At 41.0% G+C, this 16,171-nt stretch overlaps 1 protein-coding gene across 1 annotated transcript in view; it reads right to left on the reverse strand.

Moving 5' to 3' along the window:
* MOXD1 (monooxygenase DBH like 1) overlaps positions 1 to 15,708 on the reverse strand; it is an 81,899-nt gene extending 66,191 nt beyond the window's left edge. Inside the window, exon 1 of the mRNA XM_045843159.1 lies at positions 15,389 to 15,708. Within this exon, the coding sequence (XP_045699115.1) occupies positions 15,389 to 15,652 (264 nt within the window). The 5' untranslated portion in view covers positions 15,653 to 15,708. The remainder of the gene's footprint in view (positions 1 to 15,388) is intronic.
* Positions 15,709 to 16,171: the final 463 nt, after the last annotated feature.

A 16,171-nucleotide genomic window follows, 5' to 3' on the forward strand; every position in this document is an offset into this window, starting at 1 on the left:
AATTAATCAATGTAATTCATTGTATCAAAAGTCTAAAAAAGAAAAATCACACAATCATCTTGACAAATGCAGAAAAACCATTGGAAACATTCATTCATGGTAAAATCCCTCAGCAAACTAGCAATAGAAGAGTACTGTCTTAAACTTATACAGGGCATCTAGGAAAACCTTACAGCTCACATCATACTTAACAATGAAAGACTGGATTCTTCCCCTCTGCATTTGGGAACAAGTCCGTCCTGGGAACAAGGCAAGGATGCCCACATTCCTCACTCTGAGAAGGCTCCACTGTTGACTGCCACTTCTGATAGTTGGACCCTGTCATTCCCATCCTCTAGTGTGGACATCAATGTTATCTCCTGGCATATACTCCTCTGTCTCCACATTTCTTCCTTCTGGAATCTCAGCTACTCCAAGAGTTTCCAACCATGACCTTTATTCAGTATCACATATTCAAAAGCCTACTGGATACTTTCACTTGAAAGTCTTATTGCCATCTCAAATGCAATATATCAAAAGTTGTATTTACCTTTAATCTGTAAGACTAGCTTTCTTGATGTTCTTTGCTTACACTGCCATTCTCCCCGCCATCCAAATTCAAAACCACAATCTTCTTTAACTTCTCCCTCTGTTATCACAACTCCACAGTCTCTGCTCCTGTCATGTCTTCCTCTGGAAAATAACCCACCTTTTCCTTCTTCTCTGTTACAACTTCTCCTATCTCACTTCAGGCTACCTCCTACTTATTTCTATCAAGCTCTTTCTTCAGAATTACTCTCGGTATGTGAATATATTTAATTCAACAGTTTATAGTACAAAGTCTTATAATTTAGATTCACGTTAACCTAAAATTTAGCCTAACCTGGTTTTCCAGGATGTCTATCAATTAATCTTACCACAGGGTCTCTATTATCTATTTATTATGCCCCCTAAATACTCTGCCTTTTTCCAGCTCTTGATCAAACTGCTTTTGTTCATTTTGTTCGTCTCTATCTCCTGTTCTCCTCACCCCACTGAGATAGACTCTCCACTAACGCCATCCATTGAAACACGTCCTTCCCTTCCAGACTCATGCATGACTCTGCCTCCTCTATGTAGTCTTCTTTGATCATCCCAACTGGAAGCAATCATTCCCTCTCCGGATCCTTATCCCTGTACCTGCATTCCGTGTAGCAGGCAATATATTCTAGACGCAGCATTATCTTCTCGACCACATGGTAAAAGCCTAGTAACAGAGACCTAATACTGTTAATCCAGTTATAAATTTGGAACCTCAGAATAGTTGTTTACATTGTAAATAGAACAAAAAGAGGGAGACAGATTATTTTCTCACTTGCTCTCAATTATATTTACATATGGTTAAGATCTGACGTGGAATGTGTTTAACCAGATGCTAGGATGAATTTGGGTCTGCATGATCTGCCATGTAAACACATCTGGCACTGAACTCTGGGGATGTTGTTACAACCTTTTAGACCCTAAATGGACATGAATCTTATGAAACTGACATCACATCTAGAAAAAAAGTTTATGCATGCAAATACTCTTTGAAAGCCTTTCATACTAGGAGGGCATTCCCTACCCATTTTAAAGGAAAGAAAAAAAAAGTTCTAAGAGAGAAAAAACATGCTTTAGAATGTTTCCTAATGTAGAAACCATGCTTGAGAATGTTTTCTAATGTAATTTATATCTTCAGTGCCTAACAGAACGGCCTGCACAGAGCAGAGGCTCATTAAATATGTGTAATTTTGAAAGGAGCATCCTGCTTTTGTTTTGCTAAATCTAAATGAAATTAAAAATAAGAACCCAAGAACCATATTCCAATATTCACATCTTTGTGGTATAGTCATAATTTAGCTTCGTGGTGGCAAAACTTTCCCCAGTAATATGTTAAGTTTTTTCTTCCTTCACCCAGTATTAATAAAAATACATGGTCTATAATCAAATATGGTCTTAATACTATCGATATTATACAATAAAAATGGTTTATTGGCAAACCCTAAGAGAACAATTAAGTGAGGCAAGAGGAGAGAAAAAGCACCCTTTCCCCCAAAAAACTCCTAGCATTCAACTATTCTTGCTTGGAGGAAGAAAAAAAGAAAGAAGGGAGGGTGGGGAAGAAGGAAAAAGAGGGAGAAAAAGAAAAGTCACTCAAGGGCCTGTCAGTCTTAAAAATCCTTCATGCAGATTAGCTAAACCTAAAAAAAGTATGTTCAGTGAGCTTAAAACTTTCCTGACAATGTGACAAAGGGATAAATGTAACTCAAGTGGGTAATTCAACGGAATAGTTATTTTGTATCTATCATACTGCGGAGCGGGAAGCGGAGGACTGGAGAATGAAACTAACAGTAAATCGTCCACCAACTAAGAGTTTGAATACCGGTAACGTCGCCTAGAAATTTATATTCATGAAACTGTCCTGTAGTACTTATGAGATATTTAAGAAAGTTTCCCAGATCATTTTTACTGATTTTCACTTTAGAATTAGAACTGAATGGCATCCCTTACCTCACCCCTACTCCCAGGCCCAGTAAGCAAATGGACCCCAATGCCGCTCCACTGTAAATCCACAGTGAAGGCCTTTCCTCAGCCCACTTCCTATAGCGCTTGATACTCCAGGACTTTTAAAATAAAAATAGGAATTTGATCACAGTGCACTCTTGCCGTCATGGCACAGTCAGCCATTATACAAATAAATCTAATTGGATGATATATGTACCAAATGTATTGTGTATTTTATAAATATAACAAAATCCTGATAATAAAAGTGGGCTCCAATTAAGTCTCGTTAAAAATGGACTCTGTGAAGGCAAGAGCACGGAGGAGAACTTGGAGAGTCATGACTCTGTAGAGGTTTTGTAAGAGTTTAAAGATATGCAGATGTTTTAATTATGTAAATACAAAAGCTGATACCCAGAAGCCACTCTTCTCTGTACTTGCTCAGTTTTAAGGTTCTGTGTTGTAAAGTGTGAAGTAAAGTTACCCTATATCAATGGCTTTATGTGAATGTCAATCATTCTAACACAAATATCTGCATTAAGATCAACTTCAATACGAATTGTCATTGAGATAATTTTTTATTGTGGATTACCATCATAATTATGTATTTCACTCATTTATGTTTTTTAAAGGTAAAATATTACCTATTAGCCTTGAAAATCTGAGTTAATAATTAGCCTCCAGCAGTAAAGTTACCACTATTCTGCAGTTGTGTCATAAAAAATAGTAGTACTCCTGAAACATGTTCTCACAGGATATTTTTCCTTTTGAACATTTTATGCTTTGAAAAAATTATGAAATATATCATTAAGGTTTCAAAACACTGTGTGGCAACAGCGAAGTCAGCATTACCAACAGTTGGCATTTCCCCTGAAAGCGTGAAAGCGCCAGAACTGGCTGCCACGTTCCAGCGGAGATAACACGCCCCGCGAAGCCGGCGTCTGGATTCTACAAGATCGCTGCGACCTCTTGTCAAGAAAACATGATTGCACAGATGTTAAATTGGTTCTCACTCATTGTCAGTTTTGTTTCTCTCTTGAATAAAATCTCTGTAACAGAAGAGAGCTTTGACGCTGCTGTGTTCAACAGGATAAAGCGAAAACCCTCCCAGTGTAATAAAAGATATGAATAAACTCCGGCTCAGCCTGGAGAACTGAATGTAAGCACAGCTGCAGAAAAAAAACTTGAGAAAAATGTTGCCATCTGTCATCACTTTCTTCAACAGGTGCTTGTAGTTTTTCTTCTTTTTCCACAACTCAAAAGCCTTGTTCCTTCAAACATTTGTTTGTTATATCAGTTTCTATAATAACTGTTATGGTGGTTAAATAATATTGAGAGTAAAATAATAAATATTTTTGTGTTAAAGGGAATCTTTGATCCTAAAAAAATCACAAAGTTGTATAAGTGAACTCTATAAACATAATTTTCAGAATTTCAAGACAAGCTGATTTTAATAAGTTATTTCTTCACAAATCTTAGAAATTTGAACAAAATGTCAAAATAGAAGGGACCTGCCTTCTGGAAACCACTTCAGGTAAAACTGGGACTCTAAGTCTAATGAGGGATCTGTTAAACAGCTATCAGACACTGAAACGTGAACCCTGCTAGCTTGCACTCCATCGAGGGGCCCGCCTGAGTGATCTGTTCCACAAGTTCCACCTTCTGAAAATACACATCCTTAATAATAGTAAAATTAATATTCTCACCTTACTTTTACTATAATTTAATACTTTGCTAAAATTATAGAATTATCAGAGACACAGGGTGAAATTAAAATTTTGATTCTTTAACCATAGTAAACTTTAATGAAAAAGGCAACTTCAGATCTTGCCATTGAAATAAGATGTCATTTTACCTCCATCCTAAATTTTAGATGACTTCCCTTAATTCTCCGTGACCAGCTTATGCAAGGAATACATTTTGAGAAGTGCGTTTCTTCCTTCCTCCCTCCCTCCTTCCTCCCTCCCTCCTTCCTCTCTCCCTCCTTCCTCTTCTGTCTCCCAACACATTGTATTGAGTGACCACTATTCCTCAGCCCCTTTTATAAAGCTGAAGACACATGATTGCACAGGATAGTAGACATACTCCCCACTGTAATAAAACTGATAGTTTAGTTGGGAGAGGGTGCAACTTTTTTAATTGGAATAACAATACAACTGAAACTGTTTAGATGTTAAGTGTATAGGAAAACAAAACAGAGATTATAGAGAGGCAGTGGAGGGCCTTCGGGCTGAGTGATCAGAAAGTCACTGCTGAGGCAATGACACTTACTTACTCTGTGAAATCAACTACAAGTAGAAGCCACAAACAAACAAACAAACAAACAAACAAAGTAGGTTCCAGGAAGACAGAACAGCTATTGGAAAGAACCTGAAGTGGGGTAGGTTCATCCAATTTGAGGAATCGAACAAAAGCCGGTAAAACTGAACTATAGTACTCAGAATGGGTAAATGCACTGGTCCCAGATGTTAGAACACCTTGCATGTCAGTACAGGGAATTGGAATACTAGGCTTATATAAAAATCATTTGAGCTTTAAGCAGCAAGTGGTATATTCTGACATGCAAAAAAAATATAAACATGAGTGTACACTGCTGTGGCTACCGTGTAGAGAACGCTGAGAAGAAGGAAGAAGAGGGGCGGTCCGGGAGACGGACAGTGGTCCCAGTGGCTCCAGCTAGAGTGGGAGCAGCTTAAAGAACAAGACAGTTTCATAGTTGCTAATGTCTTCCCTTCTGTTAATTTCTTGAATAACCTAAAAGCATGACTGTGGAGAAAGGTTATTTTTAGCATCATACTCAAGTTGGAACACAACCTGAAGATACCTAAATCCTAGCTCCTGCCAAAGGAGGATTTCTTAAGTGATGATCACAGTAGTTAATGCCTCCAGTGACAAAGCTCATAAATTTACAGCCTCACAAAAACAAATCAGTTAAGTTTAATACCTCTGCTTGTCAGAAATACCCTTTAATGTATATTAATTGGGTCTTTTTTTGTCCTTTTGGAGCCTGATAGGTAACATCTAATCCATATTTCTCGAGGGAGATAGTCCACTGGTTCAAAGACAACCATCACTTCTTTTCCACTTGTTCTTTCTCCAGGTGCGGTGTTGCCAGGTGTTCCCATTACGCAGGTACCCAGTTTCCAGAGAGTTCAACCATCTTTGTAACCCCCTTTAGACAGCTCCAGTTCACCCACACATTCTTTAAAAATGTTGTTCTAGAAGGTGTCTTCTGGTGTGATTAGCCTAGTACAGAGTACTATAACAATATCCTTGATAAAAACAGTAGAGTGTATAGGTTAATACTGCCTCTGTCTGTTTAGCAAGCATATCCTTTGAGCTTAAAATCAACTAATACTTACATCTTGTTCATAAGAACTCCAATTAATCCAATTTTATACTTCTTGTGCATACACGTCTAATTTTTTAACCAAATGTTTAACTTAATTTGTGTTCTCATTGAATTTTTAACTTTTAGTTTTCTTTCATTATTTTAATATATTACTCTCTTTTGAGTCCCCAGTCATAACTAGTCTAATGTAGCTAGTTTGTTATCAACATGTTTTGAGTTTGCATGTTTAAACATCTATGATTAAAACCAATTCAACTTTATTAGTCCATCTTGTGTAAAGACATTATGCAAAACCCTGATAATTACTTACTATCATTCAGATGCACCATTTACTTGATTCCTCAATTACTGGCCCAATAAATCCAACTCAAAAGAAAATGCCATCTTGTCAGCAAAATCTATGATTATTAAAACTATGCTGGCTTCTAGCCATTAAGGACTGCAAAGTGTTCACAAACCATTTGCTTAAAGTTTGTCCTCAAATTTTCTCAAAAATGTGTTCCAATCTCCTCCCTCTATACAGTTAACAGAAAACATCTCCCACATTCAGAAGCTGGAACATATGTCTCCATGTAATCTCTTAACAATATTTCATTAAGAGACTGCTTCACAGCATCTTGTATTTATGGAGTACTTTCAATGTGTCACGTATTGTGCTAGGAGTTTTACATGCCAATTTTATTTATTCCTCACAAAAGCCCCATGCATTGCATTGCATTGCCTTCCCATAACTTATTTATTGTATAACTGGAACTACACAAGGAAGATTTTATTGTAATAACTTTGGTGATTAATGGCTACTAAATCAATGATGATCACATCATAAGGTATATACATTCAATCACTATGTCGTATACCTGAAACTAACATAACATTGAGTATCAACTATACTTTAATAAATCACTAACTAACATGGGCCAGAGAGTCAGGATTAAAGCAACAAAACCCATGCATTAGATATGACTCCTTTCTTCATAAAGGAAACTGTCCCTTAGAGAGGTTAAGGAGCTTGCCGAGGGTGACTCCATCAATAAACAGCCAGCAGGGCTGGGATTTCCAGGATGACTTCCTGCTTCTGACTGCTCATCTGGTGTCCAGCAGGTATTTCTTGGGGACCTGCCAAGCACATGGACTGGTTCCTGGTACCTCAGGAAGATGTGGCAGCACCAGCACAGCCATCAACTTGTAAAAAAAAAGACTATTTACCTCTTTTGCTACTTTCTCTTCTTCTCCCTTCTGCAACTATAGCTGTGGAGCATTTCACACTGTGGGGCTTATAAGCATCCTTGGAAAACACCAGAGGGAAAGGAAAGGCTGTGTATTTATATAACTGGAGAAACACTTGAGGAGAGTTTAACCAAATACAAAGGGAGTCCACTCAGTTACTGTTAATTCTAATATAAGATTTTACAGAACACTTTTCTTGGCTTAAATACAGGCTGATAATTATCTGGGATATTCCTTTATTAATGTTCCATTGATGCTCTGGTCTCATATATAACATATGTTAGACTCTGTGTGGGCAAATATTCCTGTTGCTTAGAAATACAGCAGCTAGTACCAGCAGAAGAAAGGTGTGGCGGTATGGCAGAGGGCTTGGCGGAAGACAGAGATTTTTGGTTCCACGTATTTTGAAATGTATCACTACCCAGTTCTTCCATTGCTGGTCTTGTTTCACATGTAAATTTAAGAAAATACATAGAATTATCAACTAATTCATTAAACTTACCTCATGATTGTTTCCTTTCTAGGAAAACCACTTTATTTTTGTTTTTGCAAAATAATCTTAAATACCAAATTCTAGCCCTTGCTTCAAACACCAAATGGTTAGTGTAAGTTGCTTTGTACAGAGACCTGCTTTGCATCCCTATGCCCTGTGCCTGGAATCTTCCAAGCTTCTCTATGTGGATCACAAAGGAGTCACCGTATTCCTATCAGAGCATCTGACCACACAGGGTCAGCATTTCCTGAGCTTGCCTGCACATAAAAATCATCAGGAAAACTAAAAAATATATTAATGTCTGTGTCCACCACCCCCTGCAGACTGTGATTTAATTTATGTGGAGGAGGGAGAGAAAGGATTTTCTGGACATTAACGATTTTAAAAGACGCCCAAGTGACTCTAATGTGCAGAAAAACTTCGGAACATCTGACATGGAAGCATCTTTCCCAGTTCTCAGCTCTCTGTTAGCCCCACCCACCCAACACTAGACTCCAATCTGCATTAACTTGAATCCATCTTGGCCATGACCAAAGGCATCCAAAGTACCGAAAGGATGAGCTTCTACGTGGTTTTATCTACCATGAGTTTCCTTGTAGGAGTGCGTTTCAGTGCATAGACTTTCCTGGGGGCAGGAGGGCAGGAAGGTAGCAATTAAATTTAATCTATGAAACCAAGATACAAAGGTTTTAGTTTAAAAATTGCCTAAAAGATGGGAATCCTCCCCAGACATATGTGGTTTTGTTGATCTAGCTTCTCAGAATCCTTGAGCTCTATAAGATTATTGAAAATGAAAAAGAGCACAGACTGTAAGAGAAAAACATTCCCACCTAGTATTAAGAAACTTCTATAAAATCATCAACTCTCGAGATCAAAGCTTGAAAGACTCTAGTTGAGCCTACTAAACATCTGTGTAGCAATGCCACAGAAATAGAAGAGAGTGCTCATGCGGTTCAGACACATTTGAAAAAGCACTAATTATACTTCCTCCAGGTAGGCACTTCCCTGTATTCAAGGTCTACAGAGTTCTTTGATGCCCATACCAGATAATCTTCTTCATAGCATATAGTATTTTTCATTGTAAACACTATGGCTAATCTTGAAAATAACCTTTAAAACTTGGGATAACTTATTTTCCTTCATGGTTTGATGATAAGCATCCTAATCTGAAAAAGCCACACACCCCCTTATCACACCACCGGCTTTTAATTCTTGGCACAGCACTTACCACTTTCTGATATTTTTCTTGTCCATTTATTTATTTGTTTACCCCCACCAAAATATGAGCTCTGTAATACCAATAACCTTGTCTCATTCAGTGCTATGTGCCCAGCATCTAGAATGGTTTGATAAACCTTCAGTAAATATTGACTGGATGAATACATGAACATGCCAACATTCTCTGTCTATAGGGAAGTACTTTATGAAAACAGTCAAAGTCGAAATGACCCCCAAGCTGTGTGACCTAATGCCTCAGGATAACACATTCACAAAGTGGGATAAACAAGGTACTGATCACTGGGCTATTGTTAGAATTACACACTTTAAGGAGTTACCATAATGCATGGTTAGTTATATTAAGAACTCAGCGAATGAAAAATTGTATCCTAGAAATTTATACCTATGACATTTATCTTGAAACAAGAGTAGTCAAAATACAATGATTTCATTTTATCAGTCTCTTAAAAATGTATTTTATTATAAAGGTTCTTTCACTACTGAGGAAGAAAATGTATATGATTTTTGTAAACTACAGCTTGCTTGCAGAAGAAAGAACATCAGATTGGAACTCAGGAAGGCAATAAGCCATTTACATAAGAGCTACTCAAAACTCAGTTTCCTCATCTTTAAAATGAGAGGGGAGTAAGAAGCAGCAAGCAAAGACATAAAACATCAACACTGAACCTGTAAAAATAAGAAGTGTTTAAAGATTTTCTCATAGTTATATGTACACATTAGATTAATAAGAAGACCTCAATAGTAAGCTAAATTTGGTCCATTCATTATTTGTGTAGCACTCAGATATATGATCCCAATTCTACAGTTAACAAAAATTATCTATTTGTAATTATTTTGCAAAATTCTCTACTTATGTGTTGTATGCTGTCCTTAGGAGTAGGGTTTTTTTTTTTTTATCTGCTCTAGAGTTTTACAAGCTAAAAAGACATAGATTTGGAAGAAGATTCCTGGAGAAATATTTTTCTTTTTAGAAGTTCTGCATTACTTATTTTTTGAAGTAACAATAAACAGCATTGCGATGCATCTGTATGCACAGTTTTTTTTTAACATATGGATCAAACATTTCCAGAAACATGATGATGTATAATGAATTCATTCCTTTTGCCAGCAACTTTATTTTACTATGGCTCTATTACAAATGACAATTCAATAAAACACCATTCACTTTCTTTGAAGTAGAATCTTGCCTGTCCTTTCAAGAATTCAGAAATTGCCGTTAATTGCCTGAAGCCTCGAACTCTGTTGGTCAATTCAGGTACATTGTTCCCGTGGCTCTTAGGTCTGCGGTTTCCTCAGGCTGTCATTATGAAATCATCTGCTCTGCCAGGGATAACCACACGCTGAAGACTATCACTGTGTATTGAGCATCACACTGGTCATGTGTCCGTATTACTAATACCCAAGCATGAAGCTTGGAGAAGTCCCTTTGTCGTCTGGTTATTGGGGGGCATTGTCCAAAGGCTCATAAATATCTCTTAACAAAGCCCCAGCTGAGCTGTGTCAGGGTTGCACACTCTCCTCGTCTTCCCCTTACAGCTTTTCAATTTGCTTTCCAAACATTTCTTTGTTGCCGTTGGCTGGGGTGCACTTAAAAGAAGCACATCATTAACCACAAAGAATGCTCACTGTTTTCTGTGATTTCAAATCAGTTCCAAGCACTTCCTCAGCTCCTCAGCAAGCAGCCGGGCAGCAATTACCCCGCCGCTGAAGACTCACTCCTCATCACAGAAACGCTTCAGTTTTAGAGACAGCCAACAAGCAAGGCTGTAACAAATGATGACACATATTTTGGCCTCCATTCACTAATGATTTACACCCCCAAAGGAAGAGTGAATCAATTTTTGTGCAAATTCAACAGCACATCCGACAATGCTGCCCTCTTCCCTAACTCTCACAAACTGCGCATTCATCAACCCGGATCACTTGCCTCAAATGGGGACTCACAGTTGCTAAGTGGCTCCGGTGGGGGTGGGATTGCTCTGTGTCAAAAAGGGGCAAAGTACAAGGAAAGGACATGATCCGTCAAGGAAGGGAGCATTGAGTTAATTCATTGAGAAAAAAAATGGTGAAGTTTTCAAAAGCTGATGCCAAAGGAAGGACTGCTTTCCATCCCCACCCCCGGCAATTCTGTGAAAGATTGTGTAGAGAGTGACTCAGCAGCATCCTCCCGCAGAGCACGGTCTCCCCAAGGGTAAGCCTCTGCAGAACAAAGTCCCTCATAGAGTACACTGAGACAGGCTTTGCTTCGCAACCACACTTCTGTCTTTTCTTCTCCATTTAGGTGGTACCTGATTATATAGCATTTCAGGAAATATCTCCAGACAGGGTCACAGGGTTACAAAATGGGCAAGGAAAATTCCCATAATACCTCTTCTCTGGGAGTAGTAAGTCTTTTTTGCTTTGCAAGGGTTTTTCATTACACCAACTGACAAGTAAATGTCACACTGCCCTCTGGAGGTTGACTCATTGGGTAGTTGGCAACCATTGGACACTATGGGTTGTAGAAGATCAGAACTCATTTTGCGATGGGGGCAGGAGTGGAAGGAGTATGGAATAGGAGGACAATGGAGAAATCACCAACTGATCACTAACTTCTTACAATTAGTAAGTTTGCGTGTGCATGCATCAGAGAGAGAGAGGGGGGAAGGAAAGAAGGTGAATAAGTAAACACTGCCTCCACATCTCAGCAGTGGCAAGAGAGAGTTGGATGCATCTAGACAGGCTCAAAATTCAAAAGCAGCAGGTGGCAAGACTGTAAGGATAGGTATGGCAGAATGTTTCTTCCAAAGATGGCCATACTGATGTCCTTCGTTCCCATGTGACCTCCTTACAATGTGATGTTCCCTCTTAAACCCAGTGGAACTGTGACATAGCAGAAGACACATTACACGACTCAAAGGCTAGGTTTAAAAAAGGTTATACAATTCCACAGGGGCCTCTCTGGATGTTCACTCTTGGGACCCAGTCTCTTTGCTGTGGGGAAGCCCAGAAGCTACACGCAGAGGCCACACTCCCACCGCAGCACCAGCGGAGGTCCCCGACAACAGCCAACATCAGCTGCCAGTCAGGCCTTCAGACGATTCCAACCACTCACCTTGGAGTTGACGCCAAGTGGAACAGAGAAGAGGTGTCCCCACTACGCCCTGCTCAAACTACAGATTTGTGAGCAAAATAAGAGCTATCCTTGGATGAAGCCACTATATTTTGGAGTGGTTTGTTACACAATAGATAACCAAAACAATGGGCAAGGTCCCTTCTGACACCGGGTGGAACGTTTATGGCACAGAATAAACCTGACCTGAAAAGACATGGAACCCACCTCTCTGCCTTTCATGGATTCTCATAATTGGGGATGACACTTTATTAACAGTAGCTTTTTTCCCTCTTGGTCCCAGATGAAGCTGTCCGTAGGATCTATCTGAACTGAAACCATGTGTGTATATGTGCACTGTGTGGTGCTTTGAACAAACTTGAATTGTGGCCAGTACTTGGCAATCAGAAGATTTTATTGCACACACACAATTAAATTTCTGTCTTGTCTCAAAAACAGAACAAAACAAAACAAGATAGAAAAATCTGGTAATACTTGATGTGCATCCCCACCTAACAGTAAATCACTTGCAAAAACTCTGGTTTCCTCCGTCCTCTCTGCTTTCTGTTTCATGATGTCCTGCTTGTCCACTCCAGCCCCCAACCTCTTTTACATAGGCTGCTTGTCCTGTATAGGTATTCGGGTCTGTAACATCTATTTAGCCAACAATTTTCTACCTGGTTGGTTGGGACTTATTCATACACAGTTATTCAGCAGGTAATATCCCACTGAAAAGAAGGGTTTGATCAAATAAAATTCAGAATAATAAAAGAACAAAAAACCCCTAAAAGTCAAGTCTGTAAAACTTGATTAAGAGAGGATGAAATCAAACAATGGGAACAAGTCACAGGGGGCGGGGCCTGGGAAGTCAGCCTCAGTTATCATGCAGCCCCACGCCGTCTCCAGTATCAATGGCTGCTGCATGTGCAAAGAAGCCCCAGAAGCTGATGATTTTGCTTCATTGATTCATGTAAAGTTGTTCTCTCTGGAACTAAAATGACACAGATTCCAAAGTCTCCAATTGACACTGCATGTGCTATGGTTAGGGACTCTTTACCTTTGGGTACACTTGCTGAGAATGCCCTTATCACACCACTGCAGGAAGACTCTCAGATAACTTCTAGAGAGAAGATTTAGCATCAACTGTTGGCAAATGGAATCACCCAGCTTGGATGAATGAGCTGTGTCTGACACATTTCTTTGTAATTTTAGTCTTTGGTGTCTTTAATTGTATTAGAGGCTTTTAATAAATTATCTTTGAACCTAATTGATTATCATAATTTTATTGTCTCTTATATGGCCTAAAATGATTAGGATGTTTAAGGGAATTATACAGTACAGGCAGTCAACCAACTAAGAAAATGGTTATCTTTATATATGAAAATAAGGATTTTTCTTTAGGAATAAAAATGAAGGAAAATCATCCTATTTCTCACTCATTCATTATATTAGAAAAGCATCCATTATAAGGTTTATCTCATTGTGATATGTATCTACTAATTATTTTAAGAGAAGTTCTATGGTTCAAAATCAACCTAAATAGCACTTAATTAATTCTTATGCAATCTTTATAAAGAACCACCACCAGTGTGAAAACCCGCTTTATTTAACAAAGTCTGTGCTTGTGTTGGGCCCATTATGGCATGTTGAAACAGGATTCTACTCTTGGCCTTTCATTTGATATCTAACTGAGTGGGTTTTCTAGAAATGCTACTCTTTTGGGAAAAACAATTTCAAGTTATCTTTGAGAGTATAGCCTGTTTTGTGATATTAACTTAGGAAGATTCCCATGTTCCCTTCAATGAAACATGCAGGGGCAGTCACAAGGCATATTACTCTCCCCACCCTAAACAAACAACAGACAAAAACCAGACAAAAGGTTCTGTTCAAATAGTTATTTATATGAGGTATTGTCTACTTTGTATCACAGGAGGGTCAAGAGAGCTTGTGAGGGCTGTGTTTGGGGTCGAATTCACGGTTTACAAATTTAATGTCTGAGATGCTGCACCAGAAGAAAATTTATACATCAGTGACTTCAACAGAGTGTTATCCTCATAAAACTTGATTTTATTGGAGCTGTAGAGTACTTTGTTTGGGAGGGAAGGATTAATTTATGGGGAAAAAATAGAGAACGGGGTGGTTTTGAAGTTTTAATTGCCGTCATTTTCTTTATTTCCGGCCAACTTGTGTAGGTTGGTGCCAGAATTAGGGTTCAAATTTGATGGCATCTCAGTCAGAATGTTGTAGAAATCAAACCCAGAAGCCAGGAATGAAATTACTGGGAAGTGCACTCTGAAATCTATGGGGTACATTGATTTTAATATCACTAAAGCCTAACATGATGCCAAAACAACTAGGAGTGTTCATCTGAATCCAGAGACTTTTAGCAAAGGGCAGTTGGATGAACTTTGGTAAGTAAATACGCTGTTATGTCATTGTGGAAAAGTGTCCAAATGTTGGTCAAGATCAAAAACCAAGATGTCCAGAACACTTAACCACCTAATCATTCTCGTCATCTCACAAGTCTTTTCTCCTAGTCATCAAGACATCTATGAGAATTTCAGGGGAATTTCAGGAGAAAAGGGGAAGGGTTTACAGGAACAAGTATAAGGACACATGGACAAAAACTAGGGGCGAGTGGAAATGGGAAGGAGGAAGGGAGGGCTGGGTGGCTGGGCTGGGATGGGAGTAAAAGATAGAAAATTGTACTTCAACAACAATTAAAATAAAATTTAAAAAAAAGACATCTATGAACGGGCAACGTCGCTACTCCAGCTCTTTCAAAACAAACTGTCAGCTGCCAAATTAGCTTTGCTACCTAGTAAAGTTTGTGAAAAGTTTTGCCACTTCATAAGGCATTTTGCCCCGCTCTAGGTTTTGCAGATCCTTAAATGCAGCTTCCTAAGCGGCTCTCAGAATAGCAAAGATCCTAAAGAATTCTTGGAGACTTACCTTCATCTATCTAAAGAAGTAGCTGACACCAGCCCCGCGTACAGGGGTTCCCAAATAGCCGTGACTCTCTCAGAGTCCCCTACACGAGGCAGCAAGTCCGCAAAAATGCCTAAAACTCTCCGGCCCATCCAACCCGAAGAGCGGTCCAGAAGGTCCCCGAAACCTGGGTCCCTTTTCTTCTCCATCAGGGATGAAGGGGAAGTGCGGCAGGTGTGTACGAGGGGGCCTGTTAAGTGGGGCGCTGGAGAAGGACTAGTACGCACAGACGGAAAACTGCCTGGAGTCGCCGTGCGCAGACTCCGGGGGCGAAAACTCTGTGCCGGGCAGCACAGGCGGGGAGCCGGACGGCTGGTTGCTGGGGGCCCGGGTGTGCGGAGCTGACCGCAACCGGGAGAGTGAGCCGGGCTGCGCGGGGCGAAGGCGTCCAGCCTCAGCCAAAGAGACAGCCGGTGGCCCCGGGTGGCCCTCCACTCGCGCCTACCCCGGGGTAGGGACGGGACCCGGCAGGGTGCGCTCGGGGAGGGGACGCGCTTACCTGGAGGTAGGGTCGGCCCTGGGCCACCCCGCCCACGATGATGTCTGCCGCGGCCATGGCCCCCGTGGGCGAGAAGCCGAAGCCCACGTAGCCGGCGGTGCGCACCTCGAGGCGGAAGGCAATCCGGTTGCCCTGTGCGCTCCAGCTTAGCCAGAACTTGCCCTCGGCGTCCAGGAGCGTGCGGTGCGGGAAGGTGCGGCCCGAGCCCCCCGCCACCGCCCGGGGGAACAGCGCCCACAGCAGCAATAGCAACCAGCTGTGCATCCTCCGCGCCTCCTGCCCGCAGGCACCTGGGCTCCCGCCGACTGGCGGAGCGAGGAGGAGGCACGAGGGGCGGCGGCGCGAGAGCGAGCCTGGGACCGCCCCGCCGCCGGCCGGGAGGGGCGCGACCCGCGCTCCCAACCCCGCCCGCCCGTGGGGCCGGAGTCCCGACCACTCTGGCCCTGGCCCGCCCTTCCCGCTGAGCCACCTGCCACCCCGCACCCCTGAGTGGGTCCCAGAGGTCTGGATTCGGTGGCAAGGAAAGCAAGGGGCATCCTGGAGAGAAAGGAGGGAAAGGACGAGGGAGAGGGATCCTGTGGGTAGAGTGTGGGCACTTGCTGGGGAAGTGGGGCCCCGGGATCCCCGCGCAAAAAAAAATGAGCGTTCAGGAGAGGGCAAGTTTAGCCGAGGCCGGGACACGAGAAGCTGAGCGTGAGAAAGAGGTAATCCTGGGTTTTGCGGAGGGAAAGCGAGAGAAAGTCCCCTTCCATAACATCTTTCTACCCCGTGCTGTTGGTTTCC

The sequence above is a fragment of the Phyllostomus hastatus genome, unplaced genomic scaffold, assembly GCF_019186645.2.
Source record: "Phyllostomus hastatus isolate PE091 unplaced genomic scaffold, TTU_PhHast_1.1 phas_contig_40, whole genome shotgun sequence".
Classification (NCBI taxonomy): Eukaryota; Metazoa; Chordata; class Mammalia; order Chiroptera; family Phyllostomidae; genus Phyllostomus; species Phyllostomus hastatus.